At 44.3% G+C, this 16,535-nt stretch overlaps 1 protein-coding gene and 1 long non-coding RNA gene across 12 annotated transcripts in view; one reads left to right on the forward strand and one right to left on the reverse strand.

The window, feature by feature from the left end:
• The window catches only part of LOC104989650 (acyl-CoA dehydrogenase family member 10), a 48,537-nt gene that overhangs the window by 23,765 nt on the left and 8,237 nt on the right, over positions 1-16,535 (forward strand). For all 11 annotated transcript variants that reach the window (XM_010841394.1, XM_010841386.1, XM_010841393.1 and 8 more), the window contains 7 exons: positions 2,974-3,124; positions 4,429-4,574; positions 5,333-5,506; positions 11,264-11,652; positions 15,214-15,354; positions 15,841-15,978; positions 16,104-16,194. In XM_010841394.1, coding sequence (XP_010839696.1) covers positions 2,974-3,124; positions 4,429-4,574; positions 5,333-5,506; positions 11,264-11,652; positions 15,214-15,354; positions 15,841-15,978; positions 16,104-16,194 — 1,230 coding nt within the window. The remainder of the gene's footprint in view (positions 1-2,973; positions 3,125-4,428; positions 4,575-5,332; positions 5,507-11,263; positions 11,653-15,213; positions 15,355-15,840; positions 15,979-16,103; positions 16,195-16,535) is intronic.
• LOC104989648 overlaps positions 3,745-16,535 on the reverse strand; it is a 55,517-nt gene continuing 42,726 nt past the window's right edge. Inside the window, exons 4-5 of the long non-coding RNA XR_825397.1 lie at positions 6,911-6,993; positions 3,745-3,974 (exon numbers count right to left, since the gene is read on the reverse strand). This is a non-coding gene — a long non-coding RNA (uncharacterized LOC104989648). The remainder of the gene's footprint in view (positions 3,975-6,910; positions 6,994-16,535) is intronic.

Raw genomic sequence — 16,535 nt, forward strand, 5'->3', positions numbered from 1 at the left:
AGGCATTAGAGGATGAGATGGTTGGATGGCATCACCGACTCAATTGACATGAGTTTGGGTAAACTCCAGGAGTTGGTGATGGACAGGGAGGCCTGGTGTGCTGCGGTTCGTGGGGTTGCAAAGAGTCAGACACGACTGAACGACTGAACTGAACTGATCCAAAATTTCACTTAACTGAGCATCTTCTATTTCATCTGGAGCCCTAGTTACTAGTAAAAGGGCCAGTAGGCAAAGACAACAGATGTTGCCTATATTGATCTGTTGTTTCAGGATGGAAAGAGCCCTGGAACAGAAGTTAGGTGCTGATTTGTGGGGTGACCTTGGGCAAGCCCCATTACTTTATCATAGTTTTCTCAAGAATAGAGGTTGAGTGAAAAAGCCCTGCCCTGCCCGTCTCACAGCATTGACATGAAAAGCAAGAGATGGCACCTGTTCCAGTGCTGTGAATGGACAAAGTGTGTCACATGAAGCAGTGGGCAGTGTGACATCCCATTGCACAGTGAAGAGAGAACAGTTTAAGGAGGGCTCTTCTATGCGCTGAGTGGATCCTTTGTCTTTTACAGTGGATTGTTCTGATATACTTTCCACTGACGTATTAGGTTGACAAAGAGACGAAGCAGAAATCTGGTCTGATTTTATATAATTCAGGGTCAGGCTCCTGGGCCGCTGGCTATGTCTTGAGGCTTATTACATAAAGCAGCTTCCTCAGATTTTACAATCACTGGTCCAGCTACAGGGCCATCAGATATTCTTTTCAAGTATCCTGTAATTTCTTAAGTTATGTTAGGAATCCAGCTGCTGGGCAGGGCACAGGCTGTGTATAGCTAATATACCATTTGTGTACAATTGGTACATTTAAATAAAATTAATTTATTTGCACACTTGAAGAATATCCCCAAGAGGATGCCTAAGAAATTGGTCACGTGGTTTGCCTTTGGGGAGAAAGGGCTGAGTGGCTGGGCAGGGGATTGGGGATTTATTGTACACATTTTTGTCACTTTAATTTTGAACCAGGTGAATATGTAATTTATTGAAGAGAACAAATATAAATTTGTAAGGCAAAAAAAGCACATAAACATGATTTCTGATGAAAAGGAACTTTTGACAAAGATCCCTTAGGTCCAATCTAGTTATCATAAAGAAACTTTCCACCAAGAATCTGTAGAGAGCAAAATTCCCTTTTCTCATCCCAGAGGGCAGGCTGCTTTGGGGAGGAAGGGTGTTTGTGCCTTGGCAGGCCTGCTCGAGGCCAGTGGCCAGCAGAGCAGAAACACAGGGGTAGCTGTACCTGCTTCCCATGAGAAGAGAGTGTGCACAGCGCTGGGGTGGTGTGTGCATGGGGGGTGGGGGGACATCCTAAATCCACGTAGGATATTAACCTGAGGGGCTCCTTCCACCAAGATTCAGCTCCTGGAGGCTTTAGTATTTGATTTCTTAGGATAATTTTCAAACTTACAGAAACATTCAGTAGTGCTGTGAATAACTATATGCCCTGACTGATTTTAAGAATGACTAACTTTTGCCATATTTATTTATCTCTTTCTGTATTTATCTATCTGCATGATTAAGAGACCCTGACACTTGACTCCTAAGTGCTTCAGTATGCATTTCCTAATAATAACAACATCCCCCAGCACCATTATCACATCCAAGAAAATTTACCATTTTCTCAGACTAAGACCCAGTCCATATTCGATTTCCTCATTATTCCTCTTGTATCTTTTATAAGTGAGGTGTTTTGGTTTGTTTTCCAAATCAGGATCTGATTGAGGCGTCTAAAACAACCCCCTCACCAATTTTTTTAAATGAGTTTTTAAAGGTACCAGGTAAGTGTATTATAGATTTATTTTGATTATGGTTTCATTTACTGCTGACTTCTACTTCCTATAATTCTGAAAACTGAAAGTTAGTTCTCAAGGCTTGATTTGTTCTGGGTTGAATTCCTGTGGGTTTTGATCACGCCTCTTACAGCTCTGCTGGATCATTCTAATGACAGGTGAATGGATGCTCCAAGTGTGCAGCTGACTCCACGGAAGGAGCCCAGTCTCTCTTTCCTTGTCCTCAAGCTCCTGGGAAACATTTTTCTCTCAGATGAGGGGTGAGGGCTTGACTTAGAGCATGGACCTGGTATGTTGTTTATTATTAATAGTGACAATAATTGTCATTTGACAGCAATGACAGTGACAGTAATAATGGCCCTTATTCATTGAGCAGCCTTCTGTGTTCAGCATGTTATGTATGGATTTCACTTGTCCTTCACAATGGTCCTGGGGAATATAGGTATCAGTACACCAATTGTACGGATGAAGCAATGGAGGCTTAGAAAGGTTAAATCATTTGAAAAGCTTAACTGTGAGACAGGTAACTCCAGAACTCACTTGTAGTCTATGGTCCCATAACTTGCAAGTTCCTCAACTGTGATAACTCTGGGTTTCTTAATAAACAACTGAATAATAGCAAATACTCATGTATTACTTCCTACATGCTGCGAACAGTTGCAGGGGCCTTACATATTTTATCCTCCCAACAACTCTAATGAGGGCCATCTCATTGATGAAGAACAAGGGCATGGAGACATGAAGTAACCTACCTGAGACCACACAGAGAATGGCAGGGCTGGGAACCAAACTCAGACCACCTATCCCAGAGTCCATGCTCTTAGCCAAGCACTGTCCTCTAGCTAAGAAAGGATTTATTAAAGGTTGTTAGGAAGCTTACAGGATCTCTGAGAGGGCCAGAGATCAGGCTCAGAGGGCTGTGTGGCTGGGAACAATGCCCAGATCACACAGATCCAGCCAAGACAAAATAGCAGTGGCTTCCAAGTTGAGGGAGCAGGAGCATCAAGTGGAAAATTCTCCAGTCATGGGATGAAGATGCCTCAGACATTACAAAGGGTTTCACGCAGTGGTTGATTTCTGAAACCTTTGGAGTTTGTTGAAATGGCACACCATATTCTAATCTTCTTTCCCTCAGGGGACTATCTTGCACGTCAGGTGCAAACATGGATCAAGCAGTATCGAGCCTCAGAAACCAGCACCATTCCAGCAATGGAGAGGCTCATCGAGTGGCTGCCCCTCCACCTTCCCAGGCAGCAGCGGACCACAGTGGTGCACGGGGACTTCAGGTCGACTCGGCATGAGGAGGGTTGATATTTAAATGTGGAAAGTGATAGGAAGGGCATTTGAAGGGGAAAGAAGCAGCTGGTCTTGCCCCAGTTTACTGCTGACAACTATCCATGCACAATTATCTCCCTGTGCATGGCCTTTAAGGAAGGGTTTGTCAGGTTTGACACTGTTGACATCTGGGGCCTTTGCCACAGCAAGAGTTAGTATCACCCCCAGGTCCGAAGGCACAAGCACAGGCTCCAGTTGTAACTACTGCAGGACAACTGCCTCCAGAACTGCATTGCTGTCAACAGCCACAGCAGTGATTTTGCTCATGAGTCTACAGTCTGGGGGCAAGATGGCTTGTTGGAGTGACTTTAAGGCCAGGGGCTGAAATCGCCTGATGGCTCACTCACACATCTGCACAGGGACAGAAGAGAGCTGGGCTCCCTGAATCTCTCTCTCTATATCTATGGTTTCTCAACTAGTCTTTTCAGTATGGGGCTTCCCAGGTGACTCAGTGGTAAAGAATCTCCCTGCCAGTACAGGAAATGCAGGAGATGTGGGTTCAATCCCTGAGTTGGGAAGATGTCCTAGAGGAGGAAATAGCAACCCTCTTCAGTACTCTTGCCTGGGAAATTCTATGGACAGAGGAGCCTGGTGGGCTACAGTCTATGGAGTCGCAAGGAGTTGGACACGACTAACTGACTGCACACACACGTACTCTCCAGTATTGTAGCTTCTGGATAGCTGGACTTCTTACCTGGTAGCTCAGGGCTGCAAAGGTGTGTATTCTGAGGGGAGAGGGCCAGGCGGGAGCTGATCACCTTTTCTATCCTTGTCTTGGGAGTCACTCGGCACCACTTCCACCTGCATCATAATTGTTAGAAGTGAGATGCTTCCAAAGGTGAAAGATTAGACTCTTCCTTTTGTGGCAGGAGTGTCAAAAAATTGCAGACCTGTTTTAAAACCATCTCAGGGAAGGAGAATTACCAGAACCTGGATAGTGTCTCTATGTGGCGAGGGCTGCCTCACCAAAGCTGTGGCCCCTGGGAGAGGAACACAGTTGTCCCTTGGCCTTGTGCTGAGAGGGGGCTGGGGAATTAATATGCAGGCCCCCTTCCCATTGCCTGTTGGTATCCCCATTGGCTGAGCCGGAGGGCAAGGGAGGTGGTGGATGCAGCCCATGCAGGCTCCTGGGCACATGGGGCACAGAGGGCTGGGAAGTGTGTTTGGAGGGGCCAACAAAATAAACACTCAGCATGGAACACTCCCCAGGGGTCAGTTTTCTTAGTGCTGTCTCCATTCCTTGTGGCTCCTTCAGGCTGGACAACCTGCTATTCCATCCGGAAACTGCCGAGGTGCTTGCTGTCCTGGACTGGGAACTTTCTACTTTAGGTGACCCCCTTGCTGATGTGGCCTACAACTGCCTGGCTCACTACCTGCCATCCGGTTTTCCCATTCAGCCAGGTAGGAACTGCTGCTGGGGGAGTGGGGATGGAGCCTCCTCCATTCTCAAAGATTTGGGCAAACTCAGCTGAAGTAGTTGGTGATTTGGCTCCATGAAATTCAGGTATTTAGTATTTCTTCTACAGTATCGTTTTTAATGACAGCATAGGATTTCATTGTTAAAGAATTAACTCATTCAAGGCATTTGGTTTGATTTCAATTTGGGTATTTGTTTCCAGTTTTTTGTTTTTTGTTTTTTTTAATTCTTACTAACTTCCCTGTGCTTCCACAAAAAGGGCAGTGAATATCTGCATAGTAATATCTTTGCCTGTATATAAGGTATACTCCTAGGATAAATTCTTGGAACAGAATATATTATATGCTTCTGAACCATCAAAATGTTATAAATGAAGAAAATCAGTAAGATTTTTTATCTGTTGCAGTTATCTTTTTCATAATTTGGTGAGATTTCTTTGAATACCATTTTTTATCAAATGACTGATAGAAAATAATATGCATCCACCCTGACCTGTGGTCCAGATGGAACCTGGAGGCCCCTCATTACTTCCTTTACTGTCAGTTTAGTCCAAAACTTTTAAGAACCAGGTTATGAAGAACAGCTTCATGCTTGGATTCCAGACATCTTAAAATGATGACCTATAACCCTTTGAACTAGTTGTGAAACTTATTTCCAAGGGACAAGATGATTTTCAGAATTCAAATATTGGGAGCCACGGGGGAGCTGAGGTCATTGCCTAGTTCTGGTTCTGTCGCTTCAGGGTTGAGTGACTGTGATTTGACTGAGCTGGGAATCCCTACTGCAGAGGACTATTTCAGGATGTACTGTCTTCACATGGGGATCCCTCCTATTGAGAACTGGAACTTCTACATGGCTTTCTCCTTCTTCCGCATCGCCGCAATCCTGCAGGGAGTCTACAAGCGTTCACTCACAGGTAATGGGAGCCTAGAAGAGCTGGCCTCAGGGTGTGAGTCAAAGCCAAGAGGCTTCTCTCCCTGAAACCCTCTCATGACCAAACTACAAAGTTCAGTTAATTCAACCATTTGTCAGCAAGTGTATATCATATGTTTTTAAGAAATATTTAGAATTTTAAAAAATTATTAAAGTAAGGTATAAAACTTTTTAAAAGTAAAAACACATAATAAGAACTCAATCATATAGAAGAATATAAAATCGTTTTCCATTTTTTTTCAGCATCACTCCTCAAAGACGAAGCTAAGTTAAGGGTTTTGGGCCCCAATTTTTCTGTATATCTGTTGTCTCTCCTCTCTGTCTCTCTCTGCAAGTTTTATAAAAGTGTGATCATTTTACATGTTATTTTTTTAGTACCTTGATATAAAAATTTTTTATCCCAAAGAATTTCTATGAAATACTATGGATGGCATCACCGACTCAATGGGCATGAGTTTGGTGAGTTCCAGGAGTTGGTGATGGACAGGGAGGCCTGGCATGCTGCAGTTCACAGGGTTGCAAAGAGTCGGACATGACTGAGCAACTGAACTGAACTGATTGTGTGTGTATATATATATATTTATATATTATGGCCATATATATGTATTTGACAACTATGTAAGGCAAATTCCTTATTTTTTTCCACTTAACAGTACTTCACTAAGACCTTTCCATGTGAGTGTGTATAGACATCATTCATTTTGCTTTCTATAGTACATTCCATTGTATGGATATGCTGTAATGTATTTAACCAGTTACCCTATTGATGTATCTTTGGATTGTCTGCAGATTTTCACAGTCACATAGTGGTTGGTGGACATCGTTTCTTACTCGTATTTGAATATATCTGAAGGATAAATTCCCAGAGTTAGAATTTCTGGGTTAAAAATTTGTATATTTAAAATTTTTTAGATGTTGCCAAATTGCCCATTGAGGGGACTGTTGAAGAAGAAAAAAAGATTACTGTATTTTCTTTGATGATCCTCTTACATATATGGGAAAATACTTTATTTAACCAGTGTTTTCTAGATTGTATCTTTAAAGTTTGAACTTTTGAGAAGAAAAGTTTGGCTACTTAGAACTGATGGTTCAATATATACACGTGTCACCTATGGAGTGTTCATATATATGCAAGTATGGCACAGTGCCAATTTAGTTTTCATTCTGAATTCTGTAGGGTAGACACTGAAATAATCTATAGCCTAAATTATTTAAGAAGGTATAAAGACAGATTAAATTTTGTTTCCTATGTAGAAGGAAAGCAATTAGAAAGCAGGAAGGTAGACTCTCCGAAAAAACTTCCCCAAAGGCTTAGCAATAGTGACTGGGCCAGTAGCATTAAATACCTATAATCATCCACATTATAATCTATAAATTCCATTCTTACCAAAAGGAACCAGGGCACGTTGGAGAAGTGACTGATTTCAGGTCTAGGGCAGAAAATCCACAAGATGAATCTGGAACATCTTCCTGTACCAGAAAGATAGGAAGTTGTTGATTATGAAGGTCATATTTAAACTGTTTCAAGAGTCCACTTGAATAGGCTCCCACTTGCTAATGACAGGAAACTTTGAGCACCAGTAAGGATGAGAGCTGGAATGGATGACACACATCAAGTATGTTTAAATCCATGAGTAAAGAGTGATACTAAAAGTCTCACTGCTGACTGTGGAGGCTGAGAGGGAAGCAACCCATTATTCTGATAATTGGTAAATGAAGGGGAAAACGTCAACCACTTATCCTGCCTTTCCTATACAAATTAGTTGTCATGTTAACCAAATGATTAATGAGGAAGTTTCTCTGTAGAGAAGCATCCTGGACCCAGTGATAGAATTAGCATAGCACCAATTTGCCATCCTGGTACATGAATGCATCCAGAAAATAAGTGTTAATAGTGCTAAAATCGAGAGAGGCAGCCAGACATTACATATCTCCTGATGCTGCCCTCAAAAGTTGAACCTGGATCTGACCAAGCCTCTAGTGCCAGCCACCAACTTACAGGGAACAGAGGGTTCAGTGGAGCACATTAAATAGCACCACTGAGACAAAGCCACTCACAAAAATCCAGATTCTGGGAAACTTCACAGGGAAACAATTCAGTTTCTTCAACAAGTGAAAAAGGTGATATGATGTTGAGACTTAAAAGATATATTAGCCAAAATCAGTATTTGGACCTTATTCAGATCCCTGTTTGAAAAAAGAAATGTTCTGAAAAAATTTTTTCTGAGACAGTCTTAACTATCTCAGGGACTTAAAAGATACATTAACCAAAAACAGTATTTGGACCTTATTCAGATCCCTGTTTGAAAAAAGAAATGTTCTGAAAAAAATTTTTGTGAGGCAATCAATGAAAAATGAATTCTGACTAGATAGTTGAGGATATTAAGGTGTCATAGTTAACTGCTGTTCAAGTGTGATAGTGATATTGCGTGGATGTTTTTAAGTCTTTGTTTTTAGACATAAATGAAATATAAGTATAAAGATGTGGTGTTTGGGATTTACTGCAGCAAAATCCAGGGTAGTAGGGGTGGAAAGGCAGAGGATGAAACAGGATTGGCCATGCTTTGATGATTGTTGAAGCTGAGTGGCAGAAACCTGTAGGTACATTAAATTCTTCTCTGTAGTTTTGTTTGTCTTTGAAATTTTCCAAAATGAAAACTTAAAACGGCAAATAGAAAGAAGCCCAGCAGTGGGTTTGTTAGTACTATGGGGACATTTTAGCTTTGTGCTCATCAGTACCCAAGGCTTTCTGGCAGCATTCTGCTCTCAGCCAGGGTGTCAAAATCTTCTGAGAAAGGCAGTTGCAGTAGGGGAATTGATCATGCACTCACTCCCAAGAGCCACTGCTAGGTCAGGCACCATGCCAGGCAGTTGCTGTTGTTGTTCAGTCACTCAGTTGTGTCTGACTCTTTGCAGCCCCATGGACTGCAGCACACCAGCCTCCCTGTCCTTCACTGTCTCCCAGAGCTTGCTCATATCCATTTAGTTGGTGATGGCATCCAACCATCTTGTCCTCTGTCGTCCCCTTCTCGTCCTGCCTTCAGCCTTTCTCAGCATCAGGGTCTTTTCCAACGAGTCAGCTCTTCACATCAGGTGGCCAAGGTATTAGAGCTTCAGCTTCAGCGTCAGTCCTTCCAATGAATATTCAGAGTTGATTTTCTTTAGAATGGACTGGTTGGATCTCCTTGCAGTCCAAGGGACTCTCAAGAGTCTTCTCCAATACCACAGTTCAAAAGCATCCATTCTTTGGTGCTCAGCTTTCTTTCAGAGAAGGCAATGGCAACCCACTCCAGTACTCTTGCCTGGAAAATCCCATGGATGGAGGAGCCTGGTGGGCTGCAGTCCATGGGGTCATTAACAGTCGGACACAACTGAAGCGACTTAGCAGCAGCAGTAGCAGCTTTTTTTATAGTCCAACTCTCACATCCATACATGACTACTGAAAAAATCATAGCCTTGACTAGATGGACCTTTGTTGGCAAAGTAATGTCTCTGCTTATGAATATGCTGTCTAGGTTGGTCATAGCTTTTCTTCCAAGGAGCAAGCATCCTTTAATTTCATGGCTGCAGTCACCATCTGCAGTGATTTTGGAGCCCCCAAAAATAAAGTCTGACACTGTTTCCCCATCTATTTACCATGAAATGATGGGGCCGGATGCCATGATCTTCGTTTTCTGAATGTTGAGCTTTAAGCCAACTTTTTCACTCTCCTCTTTTACCTTCATCAAGAGGCTCTTTAGTTCTTCTTCACTTTCTGCCATAAGGGTGGTGTCATCTGCATATCTGAGGTTATTGATATTTCTCCCGGCAATCTTGATTCCAGCTTGTGCTTCTTCCAGTCCAGCGTTTCTCATGATGTACTTTGCATATAAGTTAAATAAGCAGGGTGACAATATACAGCCTTGATGTACTCCTTTTCCTGTTTGCAACCAGTCTGTTGTTCCATGTCCAGTTCTAACTGTTGCTTCCTGACCTGCATACAGATTTCTCAAGAGGCAGGTCAGGTGGTCTGGTATTCCCATCTCCCTCAGAATTTTCCACAGTTTATTGTGATTGACACAGTCAAAGGCTTTGGCATAGTCAATAAAGCAGAAATAGATATTTTTCTGGAACTCTCTTGCTTTTTCGATGATCCAACGGATGTTGGCAATTTGATCTCTGGTTCCTCTGCCTTTTCTAAAACCAGCTTGAACATCTGGAAGTTCACGGTTCACATGTTGCTGAAGCCTGGCTTGGAGAATTTTGAGCATTGCTTTACTAGCATGTGAGATGAGTGCAATTGTGCGGTAGTTTGAGCATTCTTTGTCATTGCCTTTCTTTGGGATTGGAATGAAAACTGACCTTTTCCAGTCCTGTGGCCACTGTTGAGTTTTCCAAATTTGGTGGCATATTGAGTGCAGCACTTTCACAGGATTTGAAATAACTCAATTAGAATTCCTTCACCTCCACTGGCTTTGTTCGTAGTGATGTTTTCTAAGGCCCACTTGACTTCACATTCCAGGATGTCTGGCTCTAGGTGAGTGATCACACCATCGTGATTATCTGGGTCATGAAGATCTTTTTTGTACAGTTTTTTTGTGCATTCGTGCCATCTCTTTTTAATATCTTCTACTTTTGCTAGGTTCCTACCATTTCTGTCCTTTATTGAACCCATCTTTGCATGCAATGTTCCATTAGTATCTCTAATTTTCTTGAAGAGATCTCTAGTCTTTCCCATTCTTTTGTTTTCCTCTATTTCTTTGCACTGACCACTGAGGAAGGTTTACTTATGTCTGCTTGCTATAAGGTTTACTTATGTGTGCTTGCTATTCGTTAGAACTCTGCATTCAAATGGGTATATCTTTCCTTTTCTGCTTTGCTTTTCACTTCTCTTCTTTTCACAGCTATTTGTAATGCCTCCTCAGACAGCCAGTTTGGTTTTTTGCATTTTTTTTTTCCTTAGAGATGGTCTTGATCACTGCCTCCTGTACAATGTCACCAACTTCCGTCCATAGTTCATCAGGCACTGTGTCTATCCAATCTAGTCCCTTAAATCCCAATCTAGTCCCTTAAATCTATTTGTCACTTCCACTGTATAATTGTAAGGGATTTGATTTAGGTCATACCTCAATGGTCTAGTCGGAGAAGGCGATGGCACCCACTCCAGTACTCTTGCCTGGAAAATTCCATGGATGGAGGAGCCTGGTGGGTCGCGAAGAGTCTGACATGACTGAGCGACTTCATTTTCACTTTTCACTTTCATGCATTGGAGAAGGAAATGGCAACCCAATCCAGTGTTCTTGCCTGGAGAATCCCAGGGACAGGGAAGCCTGGTGGGCTGCTGTCTCTGGGGTCGCACAGAGTCTGACACGACTGAAGAGACTTAGCAGCAGCAGCAGCAATGGTCTAGTGATTTTCCCTACTTTCTTCAATTTAAGTCTGAATTTGGCAATAAGGAGTTCATGATCTGAGTTGTAGTCAGCTCCTGGTCTCATTTTTGCTGACTGTATAGAGCTTCTCCATCTTTGGCTGCAAAGAATGTAATCAATCTGATTATTGATCTTTGTAAAATGGGGATTAAAACAGTCATGCAACTCCAGGAATTCAGTGAGTTGAACATCAGACACTCAGCACTAAGTCTGGTACATGTCAAGTACTCAGCAGTTGTAGTTGCTGCTGATGGAACAACAATACTGTTATACGTTAGTACTGTTAAGGGTTGTTTAGGGGGTTCTCACTGGTTTTCTTTGCCTCTACTTAGGGCAAGCAAGCTCGGCGACTGCAAAACAAACTGAGAAGCTGACAGAATTTATGTCCAACCTGGCATGGGATTTTGCAATCAAAGAGGGGTTCCAGATTTTTAAGGAAATGCCAGCCACCAAACCATTAATGAGGTCCCACCACACATGGTCTCTGCTGAGGACCCCAGGCACGAGGAGTTATGTCACCTCCACAGACTCTTCTCCAGCTCATGCCTCAAAGGGAGCTCTGATCTTCTCTCCAGAAGGCCTTCCCCCCCGAGTCAGGGAGCTATATCAGAAGCTGAAGGAGTTTATGGAACGACATGTGTACCCTGCTGAGCCGGAGCTACAGCGTCACCAGGTCTCAGCTGAGAGGTGGACCCCCTCCCCACTGGTCGAAGATCTCAAGGTAAAGCAGCTTTTCGTTAGTACAGCCCAACCTTAGCTCGTCCATATCTTAGCTTAACTCGTCCAACCTTAGCTGGCCATATCTGTTCCTTCTCAGGCTGTGAAGAGATGGAAGAGTTGAGTTCAGTGGTCTCTGCTGCCACCACCACTAGAAAGAGCCAGCGTAGATCACTCAGTTTCACTTCATTGTTCTTTCTGTGTGACCACGTCCTGGCCTGATACTCACCGCAGGCAGAGGAATGCCAAGTCTGTGGCTTCTAACTCTGAGGCAGATGGACTCATTTTATACATGTCTGAATCATGTAAATTTGAGACAGTGATATAAATTGCATCAGTTAAATGACGCTGTCTTTAAAGAATCCGTAACATCAAACCTGAAGGGCCACATCAACTGTAAACTACGTTTATGCTCCTGACACACAGTGACATCAGTTTAGTGTATAATGGAAATACCTGCTGTACTTTTTCAGGATTGGTCTTGGCTTGTGTTAGTTCTTAAGTTATCTGAGGTCTTCAGGAGCACATATTCTGCCTGTGATGCAACCAGACCTACTTTAAAATGAATTGGCATTATCTCTACTATCATAGTAACAAACCTGTTGCAAATTAACCAGAGTTCAAACATGGCAAGATTAGAAAGAATTCATGACATAGAAAGAGTTCTATAAAGTTCTCTGGCCTCTGAGATAGTGACTGTCAACAATTTGATTTATAGGCTTCCAGTTCCATTCTTCTAGTACATAGTAATATATATATATATTATTCCTATAATATATAGAAATATATATATATATTCCCACATCCTATTGTAATGAAACTGTTTTATTCAATTATTTGAATCTCCCACTGGCTTATGTTATTTAATGATGTATCCCATGTCAGTGCCTGGAGATGGATCCCCGAGAGGACCACATTGGGGGTGCACCGTAATTTGGCTACCCTGCCCCCGGCTGAGAGACACTGTGGGGATCTCAGTGTAGGTCACTCCAGATACCAAAGCAGCAGAGTGAGCAGCTAGCTGCTAATATGGACAGGGAGGCTGAAGAGCCAGCTGAAAGAGACAGTAGAAGCCAAGGGAATGCTGACTGCCAGGAGTGTGGTCACAGCTGTCACTAGGGCAATGGCCAGGAGGTCTCCACTGGATGCTTCCCCAGGACACTGAGATTGAGGTGGGAATTTTCAGCCAGTCATGTGTAGGTCCAATGCTCACATGTTGATGCCCCTGAAATTTTTACAGTGAGAGAGCACCCCAGAGTAAGAAGCGGTTTGGATCCTGTGCAAGCAAGGTGCATCAAATGCTTGAATGCTTCTGTGTCCACTTACTGTTTCTACAGTGTCTTTTTTTTTAACTTGTGGCTGGCTGGGTCTTCATTGTGGTGCATGGGCTTTCTCTAGTTGTGGTGTGCATTGACTTTTTTTTCCTCTCGTTGCATCTCTTACACAGGCTCAGTAGTTGTGGCCCATGGTCTCTAGAGCGCACAGACCCCAAAGTGCTCTGGCTTCTCTAGTTGCAGCCTTTGGGCTTTGTGGCCCCACAGCACACGGGATCTTAGTTCCCCCACCAGGGATCGAACCTGACACCCTCCCCCGACCTGCCCTCCCCCCGCCCAGTGAAAGCACTGTGTCCTAACTACTGGACTGCCAGGGAATTCCTGAATGAGACCATTTTAGGTCCTTTTCATCAGTAAGGTGCATACCATTCTGTACTCCCATTACCTTATGAAATGTCCTATACCCCACCTGCTGACCTGCACACTTAATCCTCACTCATTAAATGTACCCATCCAGTGCACAGAAGTATTGGAAAGCAGACATTATTGCCATGAACACCTCTAGTTTCTAAGTGAATGTATAGGAAAAACCTAGAGAATGTTCTACTTGTGGTCGTACCTGAATGGGAATCATAAGGACAACTAAGATTATTGGGGAGAGTGGTAAAAGAATGGCTCACAACTTTTATCAAGTGTCATTACTACTCGTAAGTGAGAAGTATTTGGCATTTGTACTACATCTCACAAATCCTATGAGCTAAGCGTTATGAACCTCAATTTAAAGATAAGAAATCGAATTTGTCCAGGGACACAACTAGAAATAGTATCACCTGGACTCAATGCAGATCTTCCGGGCTCAAATCTATGTGTTTTCCCCTCCCACAAGGAGATGATTCTATTCATTTCCTTATTCTTCCTCTTCTCAGAACTCCCTTGCTTCTTTTCCTAATTCTCCTTTCCTTTGCTGCTTCATTTGTTCCAGTTAATCTGTCCTTCCTCTCCTTGGTCACTGCAGTCTCAGCTAATTAGCTTAACACAGTCATGAGACAAGTGTATGTGCTGATTCTAGAAGTATATGTTCTAGAGCGCAGCCCCCATGTAATGGAAGAGCCAGCCAGGTGGTACCCTCCCAGTGGGAAGACTTTCCATCATCACTAATATTTATTGTAGCCCCAGCTTCTGAGTCCAACACTCTGTGTTCTCTGTGTTACCTAATTAATCTTGCCAACAATCTAGTGAGATGCATGTTTTGGACATAGGTTGGCTCCCTAGTGTCTCTTCTCCTTTCTTTGGGTAGTAGCACCCTAGTCATTTGGGTGCCTCCCTCCCTGCCTTTGGACAGTCTGGCAGAGCTGTAGTCAAGGTGCCAGCTCAACCCACCCCACAACACCCGGGCAGGAACTGGGCACGTGGGGGCAGCTCCGTGGTCCCTACCTGGAACCGGAAGAGTTTTCGATAGAGAAAACAGCTGGCACTCACTCACTGAACAGCAGGACTGCTGAGTGTTTGTCCTGCTGCCATTCTCTAAGCTGCCTGGATTCCCATCCATTTCTGAGCCTCCTTCTCTAACCTGAACTCCTGATAATCTTCCCATTCGGATCCTTTTTCCAGTCAGTCACCTCCATTCCTAGTCTCACTCAGTAGCTGTGACTGGTAGGGTGGTTGGTGACGTCCCCTGTCAGGGATAAGGAAACTGCCATGGGGAGCTCCACTATCTTGCCCAAGGTCTCCCAACAGGTGTGGTGGGGCAGGGTCTGAATCAGGCAGTCTGACTCACGGTCTGGGTTCCTGATCCCCAGGCTGGACTCCCTGGTTTCCCTGTCGGGACCTATGTTCAGAAACCTAGGGGTACTTCCCCAGGACCAAAGTTGTGCCTCATGAAGAAAGCTGGACAGGGGATTTCCTTAGGTACCTCATCACCCATCATCATCATATTATTCTCAAAGCAACTGAGACTGCCGCCACATCTCTGGGCTGGTTCCCTGCAGACTCGCTAAAGGACCTTCACTCTCTTGTGTTCATGATGTGAGGTCTAGCTGTGTTGTGATGACAGTAGTGATGCTAGCAGTGATGGAAGTGGGCTAGAGGGGCATCTGGGATGTAGACACGGGGAAGTGAACTGATTGCACCATCCATGTTTGGAATGGGCTGTCCCCAGACACCTCCCATTCTCCTCCCACAGATCTGTGGGGTTGTATCCCGCCTGATGATTAGGACTTATTATTTTTCATGGGCCAAAATAAAATGAAGGCCATCCTGTGTGAACCCCTGATTTCTTTTTGCCATGACAGGAGAAAGCCAAGGCTGAAGGACTTTGGAACCTTTTCCTACCCCTGGAGACTGATCCCAAGAAGAAATACGGAGCAGGGCTGACCAACATGGAGTATGCACATTTGTGTGAGGTCATGGGCACGTCTCTGTATGCTCCCGAGGTACTTTCTTTACCGTCTTCCTCAGCATGGGAGAAAATCCTTGTCCTCCAGAGAGTTCAGCCATCCTCCTAGGCTGATGGGGTTCCCTGCAGCAGCACTGGCCTCAGGAGCTCTGACACAAACTCAGACTTCTTATGAGTAAAGACACTGCAGGCAGGTGGCTGGAGCCAGAGCAGGAAAGGAGCCAGGGGTGGCGTCTTCTCAGGAAGTTAGGGCCTGGCTGAGCACAGCCTGGCTGGCTTCCGTGGAGCCTCAATCCAACAGCTCCAATCTACTTTCTCTCCCCAAGGAGCTCTGAGGTTGAGCTTCATGGGCCTCTGAGCTACTGTATTCAGAATGTTGTGGGTCTTTGCATTTCCTTGGGGAGAGGAAGGACTTTCCTGACGGTGTCAGAGGACCTGTGACATGAAAGAGTTCATGTTTCTGAGATGTTTGAATTTTAAATATGGAAGTGGAAGTCACTCTTATGCTTTTTCTTCATTCCAGATTTTTAACTGTTCTGCTCCAGACACGGGGAACATGGAGCTTCTGGTTCGATACGGCACCGAGGAGCAGAAGGCCCGCTGGTTGATTCCATTGCTGGAGGGAAAGGCTCGCTCCTGTTTTGCTATGACTGAGCCCCAGGTGCCTACCTTGGGTCACCCACAGGCGCTCCTCATCAGGCCAGACCCTCACCCAGCCCCATCGGGCTCTGCCATCAGGGAACTCAGGACCCTTGCCAGCTCTAATCAGAATGTGCTCTCACTCAGGTCGCCTCCTCAGATGCCACCAACATTGAGTCTTCCATCCGAGAGGAAGATGGCTTCTATGTCATCAACGGTCACAAGTGGTGGATCACAGGTATTTGGCCTGAAATTCATTTTTCAATCACATTTATGTGGGTCTTCCCTGACAAGCACGTCTTCTCTGCCCTGCTGTTGTCTGAGAAACTGTGGGAGGGACTAGCTTCACTTCCAGTTAACACAAAGGAGATTCTGTCTCTGTTCCCAGAAGAGGCAGCAAACCCTGAGAGAACCAAAGGTTCTACATGGACTCCAGGTGACCCCACATGTGACAGTTCCAGGAATCTCTCCTCCACTCCCCACTCTCTTCATTCTGCTGTGGGTGTCTCCCTTTAGACAGGCCGGAGGTCACTTCCTCAATGGTGTCCCCCTCTTGTGAGGTCAGCTGTGCTACAGCAG

This window comes from Bison bison, unplaced genomic scaffold (genome assembly GCF_000754665.1).
Source record: "Bison bison bison isolate TAMUID 2011002044 unplaced genomic scaffold, Bison_UMD1.0 scf7180017864160, whole genome shotgun sequence".
Classification (NCBI taxonomy): domain Eukaryota; kingdom Metazoa; phylum Chordata; class Mammalia; order Artiodactyla; family Bovidae; genus Bison; species Bison bison.